At 50.4% G+C, this 18,194-nt stretch overlaps 1 protein-coding gene across 1 annotated transcript; it reads left to right on the forward strand.

Annotated features, from left to right (window-relative positions):
* Nucleotides 1–1,733: 1,733 nt before the first annotated feature.
* Klhl36 (kelch like family member 36) lies at nt 1,734–15,003 on the forward strand. Its single transcript, XM_028753241.1, has 5 exons — nt 1,734–1,870; nt 4,705–4,781; nt 8,460–9,530; nt 12,808–12,965; nt 14,324–15,003. The coding sequence occupies exons 2-5, from the start codon at nt 4,722–4,724 to the stop codon at nt 14,874–14,876; spliced, it is 1,842 nt and encodes a 613-aa protein (XP_028609074.1). The 5' UTR covers nt 1,734–1,870; nt 4,705–4,721; the 3' UTR covers nt 14,877–15,003.
* Nucleotides 15,004–18,194: the final 3,191 nt, after the last annotated feature.

Below are 18,194 nucleotides of genomic sequence, written 5' to 3' on the forward strand. Positions count from 1 at the left end.
GGAGGCTGAGACAGGAGGATCAAGATTTCCAGCCAACCCTGGCCATAGAACAAGGCCCTACCTCAGATTTATGGCGATCCTCCTGCCTCTGCTCCCTGCGTGCTCAGAAGACAGGTGTGATCCAGTGTGATCAGCCAGCATTCACTACTTTTGAAATAGAAACCGAATGCTATCACAAGGCAGAAAGTGAAGTCAGTTCACTCCATGTTCCTAGGGAGACAGGAGGAGGCCAGGCTAGCTTTATAGGCTGAGGTCACCTGTGGATTTCCAGGTTTGTCCAAGGCCTGACTACAGCCCCCCACAGGGGGCTGTGCATCTTCTAGTTTGGCTTTCCAAACCCTCAGGTTCACAATACCTCAGGTATTGTGAAGGTACCCATTATTAAAATAGCTTTAGTTAGGTTGTCTATGGCGGTGAGCTGAAACAGTAGAACTGCTGGATCTACCTTAAATTTTTTTTAAAATGCTAGGTATATCTTAATAGATAATAGGTGGACAGACAAATTTATACTCTTGTGGGAATACAATTAACAACACTCTCATTTCAAAACTTATCACCACCCCCAAAAGTCCCTAATTTTCCTTTGTTAACTGTCCTACCTCCCTCACCCCTGGCATCCTCTACTGTGCTTCTTGGCTCTCCCGTTTTCCTCTTTGAACATTTTACTTCTCTATTTTGTTTTCGAGTGGCTTGCTTTTCTGAAACAGATTAAGTAGCCCAAGCTGGCCTTGAATTCCTCGATCTTCCTGCTTCAGCCTCCCAAGGGCTGAGATGACAGCTGTGTGCCACCAAATGCAGCTGGGAGTGTCCTTTTGTGTCTAGATCCTTTCACATAGAGGAACCTCTTCAAGGTTCTTCCAGACTACCTGCCATAAGAGCCCAGCAAAGATCATAAAAGTTTGCTGGAGGGCTTCGAGTGGAGAACAAACAGAAAGAAAGAGCTAGAGGGAGGGAGAGAGAGAGAGGGAGAGAGAGAGAGAGAGAGAGAGAGAGAGAGAGAGAGAGGGCATGCAACAGAGCCAGAGAGAGATAGAGACAGACAGGCAGACAGAGGAGAGGGAAAGACGAAAAGGAAGGAAAGAATTATTTAAAATATTTTGAATCGACTAGGTCAAAGTTGAGGGGAGTGGTGACTGAGGCCTTGGGCTTCATCTCCTGAGCTTGAAAAAAAAAAAAAGTAAGAATAGATTGGGATAAAGGTATGGAGAAGCAGAAAACAGGCCACACGGTGTAGGAGGTGTGGCTACTAGCAGAGTAGTTAACAAAGACCTCTTGACAGAATAGGTGAGCAGAAGCCGCCCCTGAGGGAAGATGAGGAGGGTACAGCCATCCTGGAGCCCCTGACCCACCCTGAGGTTTGTCCCACGGAGCCACTCCATATCCGGGAGCCTGGGACGTGGGCGCCAGCAAGCTTCTGCGGCGCATGCCTGGTCTGCCTATGGGACAGCTGGGGTCTGGCCAGGTGCCATCAATAGTAAGGGACTCCGGGGACTTCTTCCAGATCTTAACTAGCTCAGCTCCTTCCCATTCACAGATCCCGCCCCTAAGGCCGCACCCCCTGCCTCCCAGACTCGCCCCTAAAAAGCTGCACTCCGCCTTCACAGACCTGCCCCTCAGACGAGGCTCCGCCCCCAATCCTGCAGACCCCGCCTCTCTCCCGCCTGCCGGCCCCGCCCCCAGCCGCCATTGACAGTGTAGGCTCGCACTTCCTTGCAGAGGGATGGCTGCGCTTCGGGCGGGCCCGGTAGCCCTGCAGCGTGCGCTCCTCTGGTAGCAGCTCGCAAGCGGGCGCGATCCGGGCTCGCGGGTGTACAGGTGCGGCCCACGCCTCCCTCGGCGCCTCAGCACCTTCGGGGCGGGACCCGGAACGGTGAGTGCAGCCTGGATTGCGTGCTGGCTCTCTGGGACCCCGGGTGGGGGGGACTCTGTACCTTCACCTCACTTGCTTGCACGTAGTCCGGGACGCAGCTAGGCGCCAGAGACATGGTCCGGGAGACTAAGGCGAGCCTGGCACTGGAGAACTCTCTCTAGATCCCTTGGCCTAGAAAAGAAAGCTTCCAGACAGTGAGGAACCAGAGACCTGGCTGGCAGCCCTAAGTAGATGGGCTGAGAAGGTATCTATGTTTTTCTGTCTGTGACCTTGGGTGGGCCCCTCAGCTACCTGCCCACCCACGGTGTACCCGTTCTCAGACCGCCAAGGTGAACCGGGGGAGTCAGGGGTATGCAGTAATTAGATGCTGTTTGATAGCTGAAACGTTTCCCTTCTCTCTGGGTCCCCAGCAGCCGGGAGAGTCCCTGCATGGATACAGCTTAGTCACAAAGTTACTAGTTTTCTCGGAAAGGTTCAGTTGTATCTTCTTTCCCAGGAAGAGTCGAACGGGATGGAATGTCCCGATTTCTTCCTCCATGGGGAACACTAGAGACCACTCCCTCTCCCCATCTATCTCAGAACCGTGCTGACTTATCACATTGTTCTGATTTAGCGAAGACTCTTTGTTCGATAGGTAACAAAACGATTCTTAATGTGGGCTCAGCAGAACTGGGAGAAAATTCGTCTTATAATCCTAGCCCATGTTGGTTTTATAAGGAAAAGGGGGTACAGAATTGAGACAGGAAAAGACAGACTCCTCTCCACGGGCTGCTAACTAGACCATGGAAAGGCTGCACTTTCCAACCTTCTAGAAAGGGAAGGGCTTTTTGGGAGGGAGAGGCCTTTGGGGCACGATTATTTCAAGGAGATGTGGGTAGGGAACTTGCAGGTGTTAAATTCGGGCTGTTTGCAGTGTGTCGTTACCCCCACCCCACATTGCCTCCAAATTGCTCCCACCCCGGAACATATAAGGGCAGGGAGTTCCTGAGCAGAATTTCTCTGAGTTTAGCCCAACAGGTTTATTCCTAACTGGGTGTCGCCTGCCAGTGTCCGCCTATTAGACTTCCAAGCCCTCCAAAGCCTGGCTCCTAGGTATTCACAAGGATCCTTGGCACTTTAACGCAGGTGGGAACATCCTGTGTCAGGTCTGTAGATTTGATCAGAAAGGTCAGCACAGCAGGATTGCTCCTGTCTGTGTCAAAGCATAGCCTCAGGGGAGGTTTCTCCCAGGGGAGTCTTCCCTCCTGTGACCAGACAGTACAGCTGCAGAGTGCAGAGGAACGGGAGGGCCTGCACATTCTCCTGACTGCTGGATGCTGGGTGGGTTGTTTCACACCCCCCATTGTGACCTCTTGAGTTGAGTCAAGGACAGGACTGGGATAGTCTCATGGAGTTACATGGGAGAAAATTAATAAAGACTCACAGAGGCCCTGAGGACAGCACCAAGAACAGTCTGTACCCATCTGTCACAGCTGTCTCTCGCCCTCCGAGCTTCCTCTTGAGAATCTGAAAATGTGACACTGGTCATGTCTGGGCCTTGTTTCCTGCGGAGGTGAAGGGCCCAAGTTTGGGTGGTCAGACATTAACTGGAGTTATGACAATTTGAAATGTCCTCATCTGTAAAGTAGGACAGTTGTCATTGTGGAAGGAATTAAGAGAGACGGCCAGGGAAGCCCCTTAGCTTGGATCCACACTGTAGTCCAGGCTCCACAATGATGTCACTCACGAAAACTCTGCCGAAGCCCAAAGGTAAACTTTAGAGTAAACATCAAAAGGTGGTGTGTGTGGTGTGTGTTGGGCCACTGAGATGGCTTACTGGATAAAGGTGTTTGCCACCAAGTCTAACAACTTAAGTTCAATCCCTGGGTCCGGAAAGATGGAATTTAAAAAAAAAAAAAAGAAGAACAAACTCTCTCAGACTTTCACAAAATAAACAAATTAAATTTAATTTAAAGGAGAAAACATGAACACGAGACACATACTAACCGTTGTGATATGTGTCAGGCTTTAAATGATAAAAGGACATGATTTAAATGAATACAAGTAAAAGAAGCTGCTCCCTGCTCCTAGCCAAGGCTGTAAAATGGGCTCAAAGTTCCAGGAACTCTTAATACCCATACAGATACCTCAGGTCCTGAAAAAAAGCAACTGGGCTGTCTCCTGCCCCACATTCCCCAAGTAAAACAACTTATTTAAAGCCTGGTTACATTTGTACACTCCCAGCACTCGGGAGACAGAGGCAGGTAGATCTCCTGTGAGTTCAAAGTCAGCCTTGTCTATAGAAGAAGTTCCAGGACAGCCAGAACTGCACAGAGAAACCCTGTTTCAAAAAAAAAAAAAAAAAAAAACAAAAACAAACAAAATTAACTGTACATACTGTGTGCTCTCCTGTGTACCAGGTCTCAAGACACCCTTCAGATTAGTATAATCTGCTTTTGTGGTTGAGGTCTCTCTGTTTCTGCTTGTTTGTTTGTTTGTTTGTTTGTTTTTTTGAGACGGGGTTTCTCTGTGTAGCCCTGGCTGTCTTGGAACTCACTCTGTACACCAGGCTGGCCTCGAACTCAGAAATCTGCCTGCCTCTGCCTCCCAAGTGCTGGGATTAAAGGCATGTGCCACCACCGCCCGGCTATGTTTCTGCTCTTTCAATTCCCTTTGCAAATCTAGTTCTTAAACTTAGCAGTTCTGACAACCACACAGTATTTTGCTCTCTCTTACTCTCCTCCACGGGATGGTTTCTTCATTCGCTGACAAACGGTGCCTGCCTGCAGGGCCTGCAGCGAACAGCCAACCCGGAGTTGATGCTGCATGCTCAGGAATTGCCATTCTCACTGCAGGTCTGAAATCGGTCGCAATGGAGGCAGGCAAGCAGATGCGCGTGTCTCGGCCATACAAAATCAGTGAGTCCTCAAAGGTACGTAAGCAGTCCCTCCCCACCCGTGGTATCGATTCCAATTGCCTCATTCTGGCTGACATCTCCTTAACTGTGTGGCCACACGTGGGTTTGCAGAGGAGCTCTGGGTATCGCCCACTCCATTCTACAGATCACCCTGAGGGTGGCAGAAAAGAACCATGGGACTTCTGCCTTCCCATGGAGCTTACCAACCAATATGAGTCTCATGGAGAACACAGCCTCCGACTTTAAAGTAGAACTCAACTTCCTGACCTTAAGGATTTCTTCCCTGTTGCATCCAACTCCCTGAAACCCCTAGAGTGAACAAATGTGTGCTCGCTGGTCTGTGGTTACCAGCCCAAGCAAGCTGATTTCATTAGAATCACCTTCAGCCAGCCAGGAAAGAATCCCAGGGAGGTGGGGGGGGAGTGGCCACTGCCCAGCTAGGCATGGCACACATCTATACTCTTAGCACTTGGAGGCTGAGGCATAGAGACTATCATGAGTTTGGGGCCAGCCCTGGCTGTATAATGAGAACCAGTCTGGCTAGATCAGCTTTCAAAAAACAAGCAAACAAACAAAAACAACCTGTTGGGGTGAGTGTGGGTATAGGTGGTGCATGCCTTTAATCCCAGCACTAGGGAGGTAGAGGCAGGTAGATCCCTGAGTTTAGGGATCTCACAGCCATCCTCCTGCCTCCTTCTGTTCCTTCCTGGTCCTACTGGATTTACTGATGAGCACTCAGTATGTGTCTGGCACCTTTCAAACAGTGGAAGACCTCTTGAGGCTTTGGGAGCCGCCAGCATGTCAAGGCAGGATGCTCCTGCACTCCTGATTGGCGATGGAGCCTGTTCACCATGGGAGCAGTGAAGCACTCTAAAGTGGGTTGCCTTGCAGTGGTATCGAGTTCTGTCTTAGCAGACATCCTCACATACCTGCTGTACTCTGTTCTCACTCCTGACCACTTAGGGTCCCTCCACCCCTGACATTTGATTGTAGTGTCACATATGGTAGCACATGCCTTTAATCCCAGCATCAAGGAGGCAGAGACAGGTAAACTTGAGTTCAAGACCAGCCTGGCTACTGAATGAGGACAGCCAGGGCTACAATAAAGAAACAGCATCATAAATAATGATAATCATAATGATTGTATAGAACTGTCAAGAAATGCTGTATAGGGTATTACTAATTCCCTGACATGCTGAGACTCTGTTTTGGTGTTCGCTTGAAGTTGGGAGTGGTGGGTGTGTTTAAAAGTGCTATCTGCAGCTGTGTCACAATGCCAGGGCAAACTGTTGTTGAGACCCAGGAAGAGAAGAACCATAGTTGGTAGTATGGAACCCCCTTCAGGCCTAGTGGTCAAGTTTCCCCCCTCCCCCAGCAGCTCACCAGTTCACAGCCATCTATACACACTGGGCCTTTATAGCACTCTGTCACATGTGGCCATGGTCTATCCCAGTTTCCTTCTTTCCCTGGGAGAGTCCCCAGGCTAGTATCTGAAAGAGCCCAGGGTGTTCCTGCTTAAGCCCAACAGGCCTCCCTGTAAGAGGGTAGACAGAAGAAAGAGCCACACAGGTGGGGTGGGGGCGGGGGGTGACAGCAGCCATTCTGTCACAGAAGAACAAGAAAGCCTAGCCCACTGAACCAAGAAGGAGGTGACCTTGGGTAGGACCTGTCATCTTCTTCAGTCTGTAGGAAGGTCACCTGCTCCTTCCCACAAGCCTGCAAGGTGGACAGAGTGATCCGACATAGGAGCGTGAGGAGACAAAGCAATTCAGTTCCAAGGGCATCGGCCAGGGTGTGGGAGGAAGGCACCGGCTATGCTGAAGAGCGGATTACAGGGGAAGTAGGGAAAGAGCTGGGATGTGGTCGGGTTGTTACGATGCTCACCTGCTATGCATGAAACCCTTCGCCAATCCCCAGGACTGCATGTATGGTGTACATCTGTAATTCCAGCACTCACCTGTAATCTCAGGAAGACCAGATGTTCAAAATCTTCCTCAGTTACATAGAGAATTTGAGGCCAGCCTGGGGTACATGAGATCCTAATTCCCAGTAGATAGATAGATGGATAGATAGATAGATAGATAGATAGATAGATACATAGATACATAGATACATAGATAGATACATAGATACATACATAGATACATAGATACATAGATAGATAGATAGATAGATAGATAGATAGATAGATAGATAGATAGACAGACAGACAGATACAGAAACTTAGATAGGTAGACACATAGATACATAGAGCCCTGCTATAGAACTGTGCAGAGAAGAGTTAGTTACTCAGGGAGGTAAGGGCCAGGAGATAGCATCAGCCTGTCTTCCCACTTTCCTGTTCCATCCACACTTGGGTCTCAGGCTAGCCATTCTCAGTTGGTGTTCTGTGAATAGACCAGCTATTTCTTCAGATAGTCTGTTTTTCCTTATGTTGAGTTTTCTTCTTGTCCTCCTCCTCTTCCTTTCTCCTTTTCTCATTTCTCTATCCTCTCCCTTCTCTTCCTCTCTCACCTGCTTCTGTCTTGTGGATAGCACAAAATGAGCCCTGAGAAGGACAGCATTCCTGCAGCTTTGTCCTTGGGCTCTCAGCCTAGGATCCAAGAACATACATCAGATAGGTGGTGACTGTGGCTCCTGAGACTGGGCAGTGGATGGGGGAGAGGTGTTACCACGACTGTGAATTTTGCCTTTTGTAAGACAGAGAAGGCTGCCCCCTCTCCCAGGGCCTCAAGCACAGACAAAGCTTCTTAAATGCCTGCTGGGCTGTACCATGGACTGATCCCTAACTCTAAATTATAAATATGCAGAGTTACAGAAGGTTCTTGGCTAACCTAAGACCATACAGCCAGCAGGAGGCAGAGCTGGTCCATCTGGATTTAGGGGCTTCGCCCTAGGGAGTGTTTCTGATGGGAAAACATTTACAAAACATCTGTCAGAACCTAGAAGAAGGAAGAAAGGAAAGACAGAAAAAAGTAAACTCTTAAACTCCTGGTTATAAAGGAGGAAGACAGAAAGCAAGCAGTTTCTTGTTGGTTTTGGCTTTTCAAGACAAAGTTTCTCTGTGTAATAGCCCTGTGTCCCAGAATTCCCTCTGTAAACCAAGCTGGCCTTGAACTCACAGAGATTTGCCAAGCAGACAGTTTCTAGGAAATATATATAGTGGAGCTGGCTAGAAGGTTTAACATGGAAAATCCCTCACTGCTCAAGTCTGCCAGACAATCTGAGCTCCGTACCGCGGAGGTTTCGGATGGAATGAGAGAAAGCTGTCTTCCCCCTTCTGCATTCACACTGTCATGAATATGCACACGGGCTAATACATAATGTTACTCGCTTGTTTTATTTTATTTGAGACCGTGTCTCTCTGTGTAGTCCTGGCTGGCCTGGAAGTTTCTAGGAAGACCAGACTGGCCTTGACCTCACAGAGGCTCACCGACCTCTGCCTCTTGCGTGCTAAGATTATAGGCATGTGCCACCATGCCCAGCCAAATTTTTAAAACCAGTTTCAGGAGGGAGGGAAAGAAGGAAGGAGACACATGATCTCAGAAGCACTGTGACGCTCTGGGGTTTACTTCCAGGGCTCATGTTCCATCTTATCACAATCGTACCACTACTTCTGGGGTCTGACTGTGCTCCTGGCAGGACACGGATGTTAGCCTAGTGCTCCTCTCCGTGACACACCTTCTTGCGCAGGTGTACCACTGTCCCGACCACTCCACCACGGTGCTGCAGCGGCTGAACGAGCAGCGGCTGCACGGCCTCTTCTGCGACGTGGTCCTTGTGGTGGAAGAGCAGCAAGTGCCAGCCCACCGCAACCTTCTGGCTGTGTGCAGCGACTACTTCAACTCCATGTTCACACTGGGCATGCGCGAAGCTTTCCAGAAGGAGGTGGAGCTGGTGGGCACCTCCTACGTGGGGCTCAAGGCGGTGGTGGATTTCCTCTACAGCAGCGAGCTGGAGCTGGACGGCAACAACATTGACTACATCCTGGAGACGGCGCACCTGCTGCAGATCTGGACGGTGGTGGACTTCTGCTGCGAGTACCTGGAGCAGGAGGTGAGCGAGGACAACTATCTCTACCTGCAGGAGCTGGCCTCCATCTACAGCCTCAAGCGGCTGGACGCCTTCATCGATAGCTTCGTCCTGAGCCACTTCAGCACGCTGTCCTTCACGCCTGACTTCCTGCAGTCCATTTCTGTGCAGAAGCTGTGTATCTACCTGAGCAGTGGCCAGGTACAGCACAAGTGGGAATATGACCTGCTGCAGGCGGCTCTGCAGTGGCTCACGCAGCAGCCCGAGCGCGAGGTGCACACCTGCCGCGTGCTAGAGAACATCCGCTTCCCCCTCTTGCCCGAGGACATCCTGCTACAGCGGGTGAAGCTGGCCATGGGCTCCCTGCTGCCCAGTGAGGCCAACGCCGAGGGCTTTGTGGAGGAGGCCATCCACTACCACAACAGCCTGGTGGCCCAGCCTGTCCTGCAGACAAAGCGAACGCTGCTGCGTTCCGAGGAGTGCTTGCTCTTCGTGGGTGGTGAGGTCTCTGAGCGGTGTCTGGAGCTGAGCGATGACACCTGCTACCTAGACACCAAGAACCAGCAGTGGGTGAAGGAGACATCCCTGCCGGCCCGCCGAAGCCACCACTGCGTCGCTGTGCTGGGGGGCTTCATCTTCATCGCTGGAGGCAGTTTCTCGAGAGACAACGGAGGGAATGCCGCCTCCAACCTTCTTTATAGGTACGACCCCCGCCGTAAACAGTGGATCAAGGTGAGATTAAATCGAATTAATTCGTTACTCTTGAGGCCTCTTTGTAGCTCTCTAACCTCACTGTGGCTTCCTGGTCCCGGGCCTTAATGACTGCCCTGCTTCTGAGAGAGACGTGATGGGTGATCAGGTGATGACCCACATCATTGGTTCCCTCCCTGGATCTAGACCTGGGTCAGGGAAGGCCAGACAGCCACCATCTGAAGGGCTGGCTCTAGTCCAAAGCAGCATTCATAGATGGAACCGTCTGCCTTCGTGGGAGCATTCTAGGTCTGTCCTGTGTCCAACACAATGGCCACTGTCCCTGTGTAGTCATTGAGAGCATGAAATGTGCACGTTTTCAACCTTACTTAATTGTAACAGACAGATACTAAGTGTCCATGGCTGCTCCAAGCTCCAAGACCTGGACCCCGGGCCTCAGAGCCTCTCCTGCGATTCTCTTGTAGAGAGATTTGAGGAGTAATTTTCAGGAAAACAACAGAGCTCAATGCAACCCAGGGCAAGCATGGAGCCCACATGTCAGCCCTGTTAGTCCACCCTAGCTGAGTGTCTTAGTCAGTGGTGTATTGCTGTGAAGAGACACCCTGACCAAGGTGATTCTTGTAAAAGAAAGCAGGTAAGGCTGGAGACATGGCTCAGGTGGTTTAGGGCACGTATTGCACTTGCAGAGGACCAGAGTTCAGTTCCTGGCACCTGCGTGATTGTTCAGAAACATGAATGACTGGAGTTCCAGGAGATCCCATGTCCTCTTTTGCCTCCCCCACATGAACACAAAGTATACACATACATAACATGCAGGCAAAACACCCATACATGTAATGTAAAAAAAAGAATTTTCTAAAGAAGGTATCTAATGGGGCCTCGCTTATACTGTCAGACAGAGTTAGTCCTTTATCATCATGGCCGAAAGCAGACAGGCGTGGTGCCGGAACAGTACCGAAGAGCCTCACATTTTCATCCACAGGCAGCAGGTACAGAGACTGGCCTTGGAATGGGCTTTTGAAACCTCAAAGCTCATCACCCACCACCCACGGCCCCTGCACCCATGACACATTTCCTCCAACAAAGCCACACCTCCTAATCCTTCCCAAACAGTTCACCAGCTGGAAATTAAGCAATCAAGTACCTGAGTCTTATGGGGGCCATCACCCTGCGCTAGTAAAGGCTTAGAAGTTTCAGGCTGAGCCGGGCGGTGGTGGCTCACGCCTTTAATCCCAGCACTTGGGAGGCAGAGGCAGGCGGATTTCTGACTTCGAGGCCAGCCTGGTCTACAGAGTGAGTTCCAGGACAGCCAGGACTACACAGAGAAACCCTGTCTCGAAAAACCAAAAAAAAATAAAGAAGTTTCAGGCTGGCTCCCTGACCTCTCCCCAAATTTCACACTTCACCTCTGGATATGCTCATGCCTCGTAGCAGGAGCTGATTGGCATACATATGACTGAAGTGAAGTGACCCTAGTAAAATCACCTCTCTAGACTGCCACTCACCAGAATCCATCTTCCTGTTCACACCTCTGTGTGACCAGTAAACCCCCGGGGTTTGCTGAACTCAACGCCACCCAGGTGTGGTAGCTCACACCTGTAATCCCAGGATTTAGGAAGCTAAAGCAGAAGGATTGCCACAAGTCTGAGGCCAACTTGGGCCACATAGTGATTGCAAGTCATCCTGGACCATAGATTGAGATCCTGTCCTGTCACAAAAACAAAACCAAATGGATTCCCGATGACCCTTCTGTTCCAATCTCCAGACTCTAACCTGGGCCCGCAAGATGGCTTAGCAGGTAAAGAGGCTAGCCAGCTACGGATCTTGGAACCCACATAAATGGAAAGAGAGAATCGACTCAGAGTCGCCCTCTGATGTCCACATACATGTCATTGCATACATGCCCACCCCACACATACATATATATATACACACACACACAATAATAACACATCAAAAAAAAAAAAAAAAAAAACTGAAAGCTAAGTGGGGCTTTCAGGTAAAAACCGTATCTTAGGGTTTTACTGCTGTGAGCAGACACCATGACCAAGGCTGCTCTTATAAGGACAAATTTAATTGGGGCTGGCTTACAGGTTCAGAGGTTCAGTCCATTATCATCAAGGCGGGAGCATGGCAGCATCCAGGCAGGCATGGTGCAGGAGGAGCTGAGAGTTCTACATCTTCATCTGAAGGCTGCTAGTGGAAGACTGGCTTCCAGGCAGCTACAATAAGGGTTTTAAAGTCCACTCCCACAGTGACACACCTACTCCAACAAGGCCATACCTTCTAATCATGCCACTCCCTGGGCCAAGCATATACAAACAATCACAGGGCCTCTGGGAAGCCCAACTTTAGAGTCCCTCCTGAACAGCTGGTGGCAGAGGCCAGGCCTGTGGTCTCCTGCGTTATCAAGGCTAGAGCTTCTATGCTCTGACTGCCTGCTGAGTCTCTTTCTGCTCAGTTAACATGGATGGTGACCAGTGGGTCTGCATTAATTAAAAAAAAAATTTTCCAGCTGGATTGAGCTACGGTGGTAGGGCATCACCCGGCATGCTGGAATCCCGGGTTTCCTTCCTAGCTCCATGAACATAAATCAGATGGAGGAGGAGAAGGAGAAGCTGGCTTTTGTTGATATGTTTGTTGATATGTTTTAATTTTATGTGGATTTATTTAATTTTATGTGAGTGCCATGCTTGCATGTATGTCTGGGCACCATAGGCATGCCTGATATCAGAGGAGGTCAGAAGAGCACATCGGATTCCTTGGAGCTAGAGTTATGGTCAGTTGTGAGCTGCCATGTGGGTGCTGGGAATCAAACCTAGGTCCTCTGTAAGAACAAGTGCTCTTAACAGCTGAGCCATCTCTCCAGTCTGGTGTGTGCATGTACATGTGTGTGTGTGTGTGTGTATACAAGTGTGTGTGCATGTGTGTGTGTGTGTGCGCTCTTGCACACACATGTGTACATGTGTGTGCATGTGCCTCTGTGTGTGTGTGTGTGTGTGTGTGTGTGTGTGTGTGTGTGTGTGTTTTAGAAGCATATTCATTTCTTGCATGATGCCAGGCCACAAGGTCGACCATGTGGCTAAACCAGTTTGAAGAGGCATGAGAGGCATATCCCCATGTACTTCTTGGGGATCTGAGTGGAAGTGTCAGGAATACTCAGAATTCCCACCAGGCCCCTCTCCCCCGCACATCCACATACTCTCTAGCCCTCCTGGGCCATTCGCTCTGTGGACACAGCTGAGGAACAAGGTGCCGAGGCTTGAGAAGGGAAGCTTCAGGTGTCTCACCCTCACAGGTGGCGTCCATGAACCAGCGCCGTGTGGATTTCTACCTCGCCTCCATTGAAGACATGCTGGTGGCTGTCGGTGGCCGGAATGAGAACGGAGCACTGTCTTCTGTAGAGACCTACAGCCCCAAGACCAACTCCTGGACCTTTGTGGCTGGCTTGCCAAGGTGATGAGGGATGAGGGACTGAGGCCGATGCTGGAAGCTGATGTTGTCACGGGATATAGTTTAGTCTTGATTTCTGTTTTCATAAATATCCTAGCTTCATCACAGCTGGGTAGGCCATGAGGGACTGAGGGCAGTTGCAGGCCTTGCCACCAAGACAAGCATCTCCCAGTTTCTTAATTGACTAGGGTCCTGAGCTTCAGAGAGTGAGTGTTGGTATGGAATGGTAAGTCCCTCACCGGAAGACCCAGCTGGGTGTAGACATGAGTTCAGAGAGGCAGGAGCGTCACCACATTGTTTGCGCACTACAGAGTGGGTACCACAGCACAGCCTGGGGAAAGTTAGACGCCATTTCTCCGTGACATTCTCCTGTGGCCTCTAGAAGGCAGGGAGTACCTAGGGTAGAGATGTGTCCTCCTCTTCCCTGGCCCACAACTGGGTATTGGGTCATCGAATATGGGTTGTGTCAAGGATCTGCCAAACCTGCACACCATCTAATTATCACCCCTGTGGGGTACCTGAACCCAGACTCTCTGAACCAGTCTGGCTGTGGGATATACTAGGTATCTAGGGGACTTTGTCTCAGGGAGCTGAGGCAGGAGATTGAGTTTGAGGTCATGCCAGGCTACATACATATTGAGACTTTGTCTCAAATAAATAAGTATGGATTCTAGAAACCAGGACACTAATTCCTGGACACCGTTGTTGAGCAGGTGACACTGCGATTAGGCCCTGGGCATCCATAGCAGCCTGGTGAGGCAGCCAGAGAGTGATAGTAAGCGGTTGCCTGTTGATGGGCTTCTCCTGCCCCAATTGCCGACTAAACCACACGACCCAGGCTTCATGTTCTCACCCCTGAGCTTTATTTTGGGGTTTTGTCTTTTGCAGTCACTTTCTGCATGCGTATGTTATGTGCGCGCATTCGGGTGTCACAGCACACTCGTGGTCAGAAGGCAACTCACAGGAGTTGGTCTCTTCTTCCACCATGTGGGTTCCAAGGATCAAACTCAGATTGCCCAGGCTTGGCAGCAAGCACGTTTACCCACTGAGCCATCTTGCCAGGCCTCTCTGGCATAAGTCTCACCATGTAGCCTTGGCTGGCCTGGAACTCACAGAGATGTCCCTGCTAGGTGCTAGGATTAAAGGCATGATCACAGGCCTGGATAGACATTCTTTTTTTTTTTTTTCCACTTTGATAATGTTTAGAGGAGTCAGGCTTCCAGAAAACTGCACAGAAAGCTCAATGTTCCCATACACCCTCCCGGACGCAGGGGCCACTTGCTCACCTGAATTCTGTACCCCATGTCCATTGAAGCAGGCTCCCTTCCCCTGAGCTCTTCTGTCCTCTGGCCTCTCTGCAGGTTCACCTATGGTCATGCGGGCACCATCTACAAAGACTTTGTGTACATCTCAGGGGGCCATGACTACCAGATTGGCCCGTACCGCAAGAACCTGCTGTGCTATGACCACCGGACAGATGTGTGGGAGGAGAGGCGGCCCATGACAACCGCTCGAGGCTGGCACAGCATGTGTAGCCTGGGCGACAGCATCTATTCCATTGGGGGCAGCGACGACCACATGGAGTCCATGGAGCGCTTTGACGTGCTGGGCGTGGAGGCCTACAGCCCACAGTGTAACCAGTGGACTCGAGTGGCGCCGCTGCTGCAGGCCAACAGTGAGTCAGGCGTGGCCGTGTGGCAGGGCCGCATCTATATCCTGGGGGGCTACAGCTGGGAGAGCACAGCCTTCTCCAGAGCTGTACAGGTGTATGATCATGAGGCCAACAGGTGGAGCCGGGGTCCTGACCTCCCCAATGCCATTGCGGGCGTGTCAGCCTGCGTGTGTGCCCTCAACCCAAGGCTGGAGGAAAAGAAGAAGAGGAACAAGGACAAATGCCAGGACCGAGGTCAGTGACCCCGAGGCGCTCACAGAGGTGGCCATCTCCACGACATTCGCTCCCAGCAGCTTTTTGTACTTTTTTCATTCCTGGTCTTTCTATGCTACCACAGTAAAGAATAATTAAATATTCTTCACAATTTTACATATTATGTTGTTTGAATACTTACATTAGGGCCCTCATGCCTGAACAGAACTTATTCCCAGGCCACGCACTCCCGAAGGTCTCCATGTCTGTCCCTGCCAACAGTAGCCAGCTCACCTTTAATCCCAGCACTTGGGAGGCAGAGGCAGGAGGATTTCTGAGTTCCAGAGTTTGAGGCTAGCCTGGTCTACAGAGTGAGTTCCCGGACAGCCAGGGCTACACAGAGAAACCCTGTCTCAAAAAAACCAACAACAACAAAAAAAACAGTAGCCGGCTCATAGGTTATAATGGAAATTTTTGCAGTAAAACTCAGGGTCTCCCAGGTCTGGGCCTCCCGAACTTGACCAAACTCTCATACAGACACCCACTATGTGCTGAGGGCCAGGAGGAGGCCGGTCCAGAGACTTGAGGTGTGAGCATCAGTTGTATTCTGCGTTCAGTTGTTGCAGGCAAGAGCAAGCAAGTCTGTTGTGCATTTAAAGACACGGGAACCCCAAGCTCCCTGGACGGGCAGGTGAGACCTAGGGACCCTTGATTGTCTTGCTGAGAGTTCCATAGCAGTTGGCTCTTTTCTACACAGCACCACCTTCCCTGGCTGGTGATCTTTGAGAACTCTACATAGGTCATCCATCTACATAGGTCATTAAGGAAGGGGGGGGGCGAGGAAAATGGCGGAGAGGTGTTTCTGTACAGGGTTCTGTAGTGTGAGCTACCCAGCTCCTGGCATTATCACAGTGAGTGCCCCTTATCTATCTTCCTCTTCTCAGAAATGAAAAGGCAGTCCTATGGCAGACACTTCCAGTCATCCCTCTGGGCTGGCCCCTCCATCAGGAGCCATAAGTAAACAATTCTGGCCCCCCAAAAACGTGACTTAGTTCCCTCCCCAGCTCCAGTAGCCATCCTGGCTCTGCCAGCTGCTTCTAAGTGGTTCTACCATGCCGGGAAGATGCCATTTCTCAACCTCTTTCCTTCTTCCTTTGAAACAGGGTCACACTCTATAGCCCAGGCAATCATCAAACTCGTGATGATTCTCCTGCCTCAGCTTCCTGAGTGCTGAGATCACAGATATAGCTGCCATACCCAGTCAGACTCTTTGGTGCTTTCGTCTGCCCATACCTCATCTGTTTTGTTTGTTTGTTTTGTTTTTTTTTTCAAGACAAGGTTTCTCTGCGTAGCCCTGGTTGTCCTGGAACTCACTTTGTAGACCAGGCTGTCCTGGGACTCAGAGATTCGCCTGACTCTGCCTCCTGAGTGCTGCCTTCTGGCCACACCTCACTTTTGTTTTTTTGTTTTTTTTGTTGTTGTTGTTTTTTGTTTTTTCGAGACAGGGTTTCTCTGTGTAGCCCTGGCTGTCCTGGAACTCACTCTGTAGACCAGGCTAGCCTCGAACTCTTGAACTCAGAAATCCGCCTGCCTCTGCCTCCCAAGTGCTGGGATTAAAGGCGTGCGCCACCACCGCCCAGCTCACACCTCACTTTTTACAGGGTCAGGGTAACTCCTCTCGAGCAAAGCCTCATCTCACCGATTTGATTTTTTTTTTTTTTTTTGACACAGGTTCCCTTATAGCATGGGCTAGCTTTGAACTCTTGATCCTCCTCCCTCTACCTCCCAAGTGCTGGGGTCAAAAGGATTTTCTCCATACTCAGATCCATACTCAGATTCTCAGTTCACTTTTCTGTCCTTCCTTCCCTCCCGATCTGGAGTTCACTGTGCTTCCAGTCAGTCTGCTTCTGCAGTGATGTGGGAAAGGGGAGACTGGCCTGAGACATGAGTCCTGGCCTTCAGCACTACCGAGTAAGTAGCCTGCATATCTAGTCAGCTCCTGCATGTAGAAGTCCCTAAGGGCTCACAGACAGTTGAAACCTTCTGCAAGGCCTGCAGACAGATGCCCTTCTGTGTGTCAAAGGCTCTGAGAAGTCCTGCGCTAACTGCCCACCTCCGTCATCCCACTATTCTCCACACTTTGGCTTTGAAACTCCACCCCTTCTCCCCTCCCGAATACTGAACTCCCGGACAGGGTACCCATCCCTATTCCAAGCCAAACCGTATTGCTTGAAAACCTTTCAGAAGGTATAGTGGAAGTGTGGCCGGTTCTCCACAGATCATGGACACAAAAGGAGGTTCAGCCAGAGTCGGGCGGTCTGGGGAAAGCACATGGCAAGTCCTTGCAGAGCAGGATAGCTTTAACACTGGGAAGAAGAACCTGCTGGTCTTAGCCTAAGCAGCTCATCCATTGCTCACTGCTGGTGTCTACCCCAGATAAGGCAAGATATGGCTTCCATCCCGCTTGGTTCCTTGTGGGTTAGCCACAGTGTCACTCCATCATGCTAACGTGGTTAGTGACTTACAGGCTTAGAAGCTACAATCGCAGCAGCTGAAAGCCTTCCTCTAAAGGGAGGGCCGGACTCTTAAGTTTCACTGTAGATTGCTTTTTCTAGTAGTTGGGGGGCAGCTGCCCTCGGCTGACAAAAGGTTTTGAGCTTAGTGGGATCTTCGGAAAGCCCTGTAACCCAGCAGTGGTCCCTGGCCAGGTTTCTGTTACCCAGGGCTTTAATTGAAAGTTCTATTCAAGAATGAAAGGGAACAGGTTTTCAAAAGGACTGACAGCCTCCAGTTGACCCCGAGCTCGTGACTGTGGGAACAGACAAGGCAGGCTTTGAATCGGACTTTGCGTCTTCCGGTTTATAACGAATTATAGTTCTACCTTATATCTGATGTAGGTTGTTGGTTTGGAATCCTGTTGGAGTAAGGCAGAAACGCAGTAAGAGATGGAAGTAGGTGCAGGGATTTCAGGTGTGCTTGCTTGCCTGATCCTCCTGGTGTTTGGCATCACACGGCACAGCCAGCTGCTGTGGCACATGCCTGCCACCCAGTCACTGGAAAGCCTGAGGTCGGAGGGTCTCCTAAGCCAGGAAGTCCTAGGCCAGCTTGGGCAACACCACCAACAGACCCTGTGTTGCCTCTACTCCCAAATATGCATGATTGTCTGATACAATTTATTCTGTTTTCCACTTAAGACCCCTGGGTAGGTAGAGCTACTTGTTCTGAACAATATGATTGCCCCTTCCTGGTTCTTAATTATGAGGTAACCTGGACAGACTTAGATGAGGCCCCAACAGCTAATTCGGATGGTGTTTTAGACCTCTAGCTAAAGAGCTAAAGAGGAGTCTCTCTCTCTCTCTCTCTCTCTC

Source organism: Grammomys surdaster, unplaced genomic scaffold (genome assembly GCF_004785775.1).
Source record: "Grammomys surdaster isolate TR1022 unplaced genomic scaffold, NIH_TR_1.0 128, whole genome shotgun sequence".
NCBI classification, from domain to species: Eukaryota; Metazoa; Chordata; class Mammalia; order Rodentia; family Muridae; genus Grammomys; species Grammomys surdaster.